This window comes from Pinus tabuliformis, chromosome 8 (genome assembly GCF_031772625.1).
Source record: "Pinus tabuliformis cultivar Carrire ecotype Pingquan chromosome 8, CPIR1, whole genome shotgun sequence".
Taxonomy (NCBI): Eukaryota; Viridiplantae; Streptophyta; class Pinopsida; order Pinales; family Pinaceae; genus Pinus; species Pinus tabuliformis.
In genome coordinates, this window is record NC_142294.1 from 605,700,651 (window position 1) to 605,709,872 (window position 9,222).

General features: G+C 42.5%; 1 protein-coding gene across 1 annotated transcript; it reads right to left on the reverse strand.

The window, feature by feature from the left end:
- Positions 1-5,848: 5,848 nt before the first annotated feature.
- Positions 5,849-6,664, reverse strand: LOC149236956 (uncharacterized). Its single transcript, XM_089369089.1, has 2 exons — positions 6,203-6,664; positions 5,849-6,112 (listed from the first exon to the last, which is right to left on the reverse strand). Exons 1-2 carry the CDS (start codon positions 6,662-6,664, stop codon positions 5,849-5,851), a joined length of 726 nt encoding a protein of 241 aa, XP_089225215.1.
- Between the last annotated feature and the right edge of the window lie 2,558 nt (positions 6,665-9,222).

Genomic DNA, 9,222 nt, shown 5'->3' on the forward strand with positions numbered 1-9,222 from the left:
TAACATTAGGTAAAGTTAAATTAAAACATAATTAAAAAAGACCTATGTTGAAATTTTTTAAAAATACAAGTAATTTTTAGATTAAAAAATATAAGGAAAACTTTAAATAAAAAGAAAAAAAAAATCTAAATAAATTTAAATTTACTTTTAATACCAATTAAAAATTAAAAGGTTAATTTTGTTATAGGCTATTAATAATTATAAAAAAATACTTTTAATTATAAATTGGTTTTATAAATAGAGAAAGAAGTTTTTATTTAATTAATTTGTGATTAAAAAATAAATAACAATGAATACTTATTTATGTTCAAGAGTTAAGCCTCCAGGGTTAGGTTAATTGGTCAAGTCCTCGTCATTAAAGCCATGGGGGCTTCACTGACGGAGCAATACCATACCACGTGCATTCATATTGGGGGTATATATTGAGGGAAAAATGACATAATATATTGTGCATATAATAGGGGGTAAAGGGTTTTTATATTTGCAGGTATAAAAAATGGAGCTCAAAGTTAATGAAAAAACATAAAGGGGTATCAAAAATGTTAATGAAAAAATGGATACCTGCAATATCTAGTGAAAGTAGGGGCTTTTTAAATTGGGAAGGTGTATTGGGTTCATATTGGTAGGGGGTTAAATAATGTTATTTTTAAAGGTATTTTCCAATATGTAGTCAAATTAATGGTATTGTTTAGTATGCCACGAACGCACATGCTATGTTAGAGGTTCATTGAGTGAAGACCCCGTGACTAAAGCACCTCTACTTTTTTTTTTCCCATGGAAAAATTCGTAATTTCATTAGTGGAAGAAATTACATTTTGTAGATACATATCCATATTCCGATATTTCTATCGACATAAAACAAAACTGATGAAATATCAAAACCTACTACCAATTTTTCATCTGGGTAGTGGCCCCAACAGAGTCAGGGAGGAGTCCAAAAAAAAACCAAACAGCGATGTAAATATTCTCTTGGTAACAATACTAAGTTCTATCATAAATTCGCCAATGGTAGGAAAGCCATTAACACTATCTGGGAGCTTCAAAACGATCAGGGCCAAATGGTATCAGATCAATAGGGTTTGGCCAGGCTCGCCAATGAGCACTTCAAGTCCATCTACAAGGCACATCGTGAGGTGAACATCCTGGAGATTATGCGGGTTTCATAACTCTTTCCTAGATTTGTAGAACAAGAGGACTCGGAGAATCAGATGATGGCAGTGTCGAAGGAAGAAATTGAGGCCACCATAAAATGGTTTAAAAAAGATAAGAGCCCTGGACCGAATGGGTCGATCATTGAATTCTATATTGCTTTCTTTGACATCCTGGGGGATGATTTACTCAGGATTGTGGAGGACTGTAGAAGAAGTGGCAATATCCCCTCGGCCATCAAATCCACTTTTATTGCCCTCATTCCGAAATCTGATTCCCCTTCCTCCTTTAATGATTTCAGACCCATCTCCCTTTGTAACTGTCTGTATAAAATCATTGCTAAGATCATCGCAAATCGCCTGAAGCCCATACTGTCTAGGCATATATCTCCTAAGCAATTTGCTTTTCTACAGCATCGACAGATACATGAGGCGATTGCCACTGCACAGGAACTGCTCCACACTCTACAGACAAAGAAGCAGAAGGGCATGATCTTAAAGGTGGACCTATCCAAGGCCTTTGATAGAGCTAATTGGCTCTATATCAGATTAATATTGACTCATCTGGGTTTCCCTTTCGCATACATTAAATGGATTATGAGCTGCATTAAGGATGTATCTTACAGTGTCTTACTTAATGGGGAAGCTACTCCTTTCTTCCTATCTGAGAGAGGGCTCAGGCAGGGTTGCCCTCTCTCCCCTCTACTTTTTTTATTAATTATGGAAGGCCTAAGCCGATCCATCATTGCTGCCCAGAACAGAAATCAGTTGGTCGGCATTAAGATATCGGAGAACTTCTATTTGACCCATCTCTTGTTTGTTGATGACGTTCTGATCTTCTTAAATGGTAGCATTGGCGACTCCTCAGTACTGCATAATATTTTCAAACTCTTTCAACAGGCAACCGGGATGATGATTAATGAGGGAAAATCTACAATTACCATAATCGGTTGCTCTCAGCATGAGACCATTTACACTACCCAGCGTTTTCCCTTCTCTGCACTCAACCTGGAAGACGGGCTTAAATACCTGGGCTTCCGATTAAAGCCTCTCGGATATAGGATTGCAGACTGGACGTGGCTTATTGCAAAGGTGGAAAAACGCCTACAAATCTGGTACCATAAATACCTTTCCCGGGCCGGCAGATTAATCCTCATAAAGGCAGTTATCGAGGCCACACCTGTGTTCTAGATGACTCTGGCATGGATACCGAAAGGCATTCTGAACAGGCTCCAAAGTATATGTTGCAGATTTTTATGGAAGGGTAATCAACTCGGGAAAATTTTTGCCTAGGTCAAATGGGATAGAATAGCATTTCCAAAACGATGGGGAGGATGGGGCATAAAAAGACTTGAACTATTTTCGAAAGCCTTGGCTGCTAAACTTGGCTGGCAACTCATTACCTCTAATAGTCTCTGGACTCGGGTTGCTCATGCAAAATACATTTGGCCTATGAATTTGATGGATTGGTTTAGGCAGACACACCCCACCAACAGTAATATCTCCAACATATGGAAGGCAATGATGAACGCGCTTCCTCTATTGCGACAAGGAATTACCTGGAGAATAAATGAAGGAAATGCAGTCCGCATTGGCACGGATCCTTGGGTGGGATGTGGGAACGCACACAGGTTGCCAGCTGAATTGATAAGATTCCTAAATTACAGGGGCATCATCTACATCAAGCACATTGGCGATCGCAACAATTCCACCGTCCTTCATCAGGCATGGAAATCGGCACACGATTTGGATATCCCTGAGCAATGGCGACTTGACTGGCAACAATACATTGAAGCTCTCTCACAGGCACATATCCGACTGACAGAGGAACCAGATGAAATTATTTGGGCATTCACAAAATCCGGATCATATTCCCCTAAAGAAGGATACATCAGACTCATGGACCCCCACAAACCACAATCTATCGACCCGAACTGGAGATCTTTTTGGAAACTCAAGGCTGCCCCTCGTACCCGCCTGTTACTGTGGAACATTCTATTTGATAAGATCCCTACTGGTGCCAATCTGATGAAAAGAACCTTTCATGGCCCTTTTCGATGTCATCTTTGTCGACTTGATGAAGAGAATACCGAACACCTCTTCCTGAACTGCCCGTCCACTAAGGAGTTTTGGAATTGTCTTACTGCACACTACCCTTCCCTGATCCCCTGGCACGGTAACAACATACATGAGGCCTGGAATTCCTGGTGCCAAGCCTACAAAGGAAAAGCCAGGAACATGCCTCTCCTAGCCTGTTGGGCCATTTGGATTGCTAGAAACCACTCCATTTTCAATCTCAAGGACCCCCACTGGCCTACCATTCTACTTCACACTATCGCTGATTATGATCTCCTTCCCGAGGATGACACCATAGCCCCTCCGCGCACCATCATACCTGAAATCATAGACAAATCCAAACCATGGGCTTATTTTGATGGTTTTGCTCAGGAAGCAGGATGTGGTGGGGGAGCCATACTTTTCCTAAATGATTCTCACAGGTTTAAAATTCAAATAAACCTGGGCAGGGGTACTAACAACTTTGCTGAACTCTGTACAGCAAAACATCTCATATACTTTGCATTAGAACATCATTGCAGACATCTTCAATTGTTTGGTGACTCAAAAATTGTGTGTAATTGGCTCAACAATGCATCACACTGCAATGCATATACTTTGAGGCATATACTAGGAGAAGCTCGTAGATTGATAGCCACATTTGACTCCTTTGTCTGTCGACATATTTACAGGGAACAAAACTCGGAGGCTGATCAACTTTCAAAAGAGGCAGCGCATCTACAGGGCAATGACTGGTTGATTCAGGAGGAAATTGATGGTACTTACCATCAATATTACCACAGACCTTTTGTAGAACATGGACAAATTGGGCTATAAGCCCAATATTTTGTTGATCTCATTGTATAAATTATGTTTTTCTCATATCTATTTTAACGGCTGTATATACAACAGTGTTGGTTTCGGTACATAATATATCTCTCTCTGCGTAGAGATGATACAATTTTGAACCTTTTTCCCTCTTTCTGTTGAGGGAAGTTTTGATACAATATGGTTGATTACAGACTCCCTGCGTGGAGTAACAGCGATTAGCAGTTAAGCTTTTTTCATTATCTAGACAGTTTCATGTATCTTGATAGGCAAACATGCCTCCATATGCATATGCCTCGGCATCTACAAAATGTAATTTCTTATAAATTAATAGAAATTACGACTTTTTCCATGGGAAAAAAAAATATTCTCTTGGTCCACGTAGGGAGATAATACCAAAAATATGTGCAGTGCCAATCATATTGGCCGCAAAACAGTTCATAAACAGCAAAATAAATATGTACAATGTCTGTAAAAACTATCCAAAAATTAGACCAATATGTCCATAAAGGGTCTGTGATAGTACTGGTAGCTAACTCCATCAATCTGTTCATTGATCAGCCAGATGCCCTGCTCCTAGATCACGCCTTCTTTGGAAAGACGGTCAGCCTCTGTGTTCCGCTCCCTGTAGATGTGATTACATGAAAAGAAATCAAAATTGGAGATCAATCTTAATGCTTCATCTAGTATGTGTCTCAATGAAAAAGACCAGCAATAGGAACACTTATTCAACCAATCGCAGACAATCTTAGAGTCACCAAACAGTTGAAGAGCATGGCAGTTCTTCTCTGAAGCAAAACGGATGATATAATAGGCTGCTGAAAGTTCAACAAAGTTATTTGTGCCCCCTCTCAATCCCATGGATAGCCAGAATGAGTGCCTCTCAGATAGGTGAAGGATAGCACCCCCCCCCCCCCACAACCTTCCACTTGTGCAGCCCCATCAAAATATGCCCAGGGACGGTTGGGATCAATCAGTTCATGAGTGATGATTCGGGCTCTAGCTAAGGGCAGGTCATCAGGGATGAGGTCATAATCCACTTTGATCAAGGCTGCAATGATAGTCCACCTAGGAGGGGAATTTTGAAAAATAAGCTGATTGTGGGCAATCCAAACAGCCCAACAAATCAACAAGGGGGAATTTCTCAGTTTGTGGGGTGTGACAGAGGAATGCCAATGGTTCTAGGCCTCTTCCAGAGTGCCCGGGTGCCAAATACAAATTGATGGTATAACAGTTGATACAAGGTTCCATAAGTGGTGAATTACAGGGCAGTTCAAGAAAATGTGGGAAGTTGATTCACCATCCTTATTGCAAAAATGACACCAGTGTGGGCCAAAGTAGGATCGCTTCATCAGGTTATCCCCTGTTGGAATTTTATTTCTCATAATGCACCACATTAAAAGTTTGGATCTAGGAGGGACCTTGAGTTTCCAGAGGTGTTTCCACCACTTCTGTAGAATGGGGGGCTTCCGAGGATCCGCCAGCACAATGTATCCCTCCTTTGGAGTGTATCTCCCTGATTTCGCCAGTGCGCAGATGATCTCGTCATCACCCCTTGTCAATCAGATATGAGCCTCTAGGAGGGCTTGTATATAGTTCCTCTAATGATGCTGCCATGGTGGAGGAATGTTGAGTTGGAGATCGGACTTCCAAGCCTGTTGAATAAAAGTGGTGTTGTTCTCATCAGCAATGTGTGCAAGGTGAGTGGTCTGTTGCTCCCTTAGGTGCAATAAGAGATCTAGAGGTAATCTGTGCATATTCCCGCAGCCAATCCACAGGTCAATACCAATGCGAACCTTGTTCCCCGAATGAATTCTCTAGGTGATGCCCGCGCAGATGGGATCCAAAGCTTTCAAGACAGCCTTCCAAATAATCGAAATACCTGTGTAGAGCCTTTCCGATCTTCTAATCCATTCCAGTACATGAGTAGGGGCGATATGTTTCGAGTAAGCCACTCTTGTCCACAGACTGTCCGATGCTACCAAATGCCGACCAAGTTTTGCAGTCAGGGCTGAGGAAAATTTATCAAGCTTTTTGAGTCCCCAGCCATCCCATTTTGCCCATGCAAATATTCTTCTCGGCTGATTACCCCTTCATAAGAATCTGCAACAAATATTTTGTATCCTCGCTAGAATGCCCCTAGGAATCCAGGCAAGAGACATCCAATAGACCGGGGTCTCTTCCAGTACACTCTTGATGAGTGTCAAACGGCCTGCGCGAGATAAGAATCTTAAGTACCATGTACTTAGCCATTTTTCCAGCTTAACAATGAGCCAAGTCCAGTCTGCAATCTTATATCCTATCGGCTTTAACTTGTATCCCAAATATTTCAGCCCCTCCTCCAGAGCAATCAATGTAAAGTTAAATCTATGGAGGGCATAATGAATTTCGTGCTGTGTGCAAGTTGCAATCATCAATGTTGATTTTACTTCATTGATGATCATCCCAGTGGCCTTTTGAAATAAGGAAAATATATCTTTGATCGATGTTATATCCCCCACACTTCCATTGAGAAATATCAGCACGTCATCCACGAAAAGAAGGTGTGTGAGCGTGCAGTCATCTGTAATCTTAATACCAGAGAGTCTGCCTCTTCTATGCTCTTCCGTTATTATCCGACCAAGGCCTTCCATTATCAAGAGGAAAAGCAGAGGGGAGAGAGGACACCCCTATCATAAGCCACGAGCCGAGGAAAAAAAAGGGGATGCACTCCCATTGACCAATACACTGAAAGGAATGTTAGTGATGCATCCCATAATCCATTTAATGAAAATAAAAGGGAAACCAAGGTGGGTAAGAAGCATTCTCAGATATAACCAATTCACTCGGTCAAAAGCTTTAGATAAATCCACCTTCATTATCATACCTTTGCCTTTCTTGCTGTGTAGAGTGTGTAATACTTCTTGAGCCGTACCAATCGCCTCATGAATTTGTCTATCCTTCAGGAACGCAAATTGTTCAGGTAGGATGTGTTTAGATAAGATAGGCTTCAATCTGTTTGCAATAATTTTGGCAAAAATCTTATACAGATAGTTACAGAGCGAAATGGGGCGGAATTCATCAAAGGTGGACGGATTGTCAGCCTTCGGGATCAGAGCAATGAAGGTGGATGTAATGGTTGCTTCCAAACTTCCTAAAACCCTTGACTCCTCCACAACTCTGAGGAGATCCATTCCAATCAACTCAAAAAATTCCAAGTAAAATTTGATGGAATAACCATCAGGTCCAGGGCCTTTTTCCTTGCTGAACCACTTTAAAGTGTCCTCCAACTCCCCCAAAGTGACCTCCTGTATCAATTCCTTCTCCTCATCTTGTTCCACATATCTTGGGAAGCGCTGAGCGACTCAGATAATTTCTGCTAAGTTAATCTCCCCGGGGTCGTTATAGGCCTGTTTAAAGTGTGAGCTTGCAAGAGAGGCGAGCTGAGGGAAAGTGTGTGTTGTCCTTCCCTGTTCATCTTGCATTTGCCAAATAGTGTTGACAGCTTTCCTCCCATTTGCAAATTTATGAAAGAATTTAGTATTTGCATCCCCTTCCTGAATCCATATGGCCCTGCTCCTCAATCTCCATTTGTCTTCCTTTTCTTTGAGGATCTTACCACAGGCTGAGTAGAGGGGTGTGATGTTATTCTTGTGCTCCTCAGATCTGAATAGCCCTCCCAGCTCTTTTTCAAATACCTCCAGTTCATTCTCAATCAGTCTCAACGATTGATCATCCTGAAGTCTTTTTTGATGGGCCCAGTTTTTAGACATCTTCTTCAGCTCCGTTAAGTTGCTAATAAATCCGGCCGAAGCTGTACCTCCAACCCCTGGTGGGTTTGATTTCCAAAAATCAGTGACCATGCTGATATATGATGCATCCTTGAGCCAGGTAGAACTGAACTTGAAAGGACCCTTCGGCCTGTCTCTTCCTCGTCCTATTTCCATATAAATAGGCAAGTGATTAGAGAGCCCTCCTGTCCCAACCCATTGTCTAATATTGAGGCCCATATCCATAATCTGCTCCTGAACTAGAAATCGATCCAGCCTCCTAGCAAGGCCATTATCCCCCACCCTATTATTTCTCCAAGTGGCCTGTAATTTTGCAATAGGGATGTCTATCAGATGGTAAAGTTCCAATATGGACAAGAAGTAGTCTGAGAGAGAGTCCCTTTGTGCTCGTTGAACCCAAGATTCGACGCAGCCTATTGAAAAATTTAAATCCCCTCCAACAATCAGGTTACCAGCTGAAAATTGTTCCGAATCAAGAAGGCGATCCCAGAATGCAGGGCGATTCAGGCAAGGTCCATAAATATTGACAACTCTGAAGGGAGTCCCCAACTCAGCAGAGTATACATCAACCCCAATAAAACCCTGTCCTCCCCAGCAACTGATTTCTTTAATAGTTCGAGTATTTAAGCCCAAAGCAAGACCTCCAGAGCGGCCGTGTGCATCCAATCCTGAAAATCTCCATCTCAGCAGATAGTGTTCCAAGGTCCTAGCTATATCATTAGATTGACCCAAGGTCTCCTGAAGGAATATGATATCCAAAGAGTCAACAGAGAGTAGCCGGCGGAGTGCTAGTTTTTTATCGGGCCTAGCAAGCCATCTGCAATTGTAGGATAGAATCTTCATGGAGGGGGTTCGGAAAGGGTTGATCTTGCTCTAAGAACCCTAGTGATAGTAGATTGCTTGCCCAAAGCAATGTCAACATCAGCTTGAGCTTGTGCAATTTTGAGATCAGAAGGACGGCCTTGGGAGGGATTGATAGGGAGGGGGGGGTGGAGAAAATCCAGTCCAACCTGGTCCTTAGTCGAAAGTTTCGTTCGAGACCGGGTATTGTGTCGAGGGACCAAGGCCTCCAACATTATAGTCGAGGACTACGGGGGGGGGGGGTACAAAGCAGTGCTGGGGGAGTGGGGGCATAGGAGGTCAGGGGGCGGGGGGGTGAGGTAATGGCACAAATACTAGTAACAGGGGGCTCCAGAGGGATATCAGTACCCGGACTCAATAACTGTTCAGATATTGAATTATGAATATCAGAAAAGCATTGTGTGGTGGGTAAGTGATAGGAATGCATACCCGAAGAATAGGAATCTCCCAAGGCCGTCGCTGTCATGCTAGGAACAGGTGGAGGGGGATGGTGAGGCGGTCGACCACGCTTCCTTGGAGTGTTCTGGGCCTGCTCCGCTGAACGCAAACCAAGGCTCGAT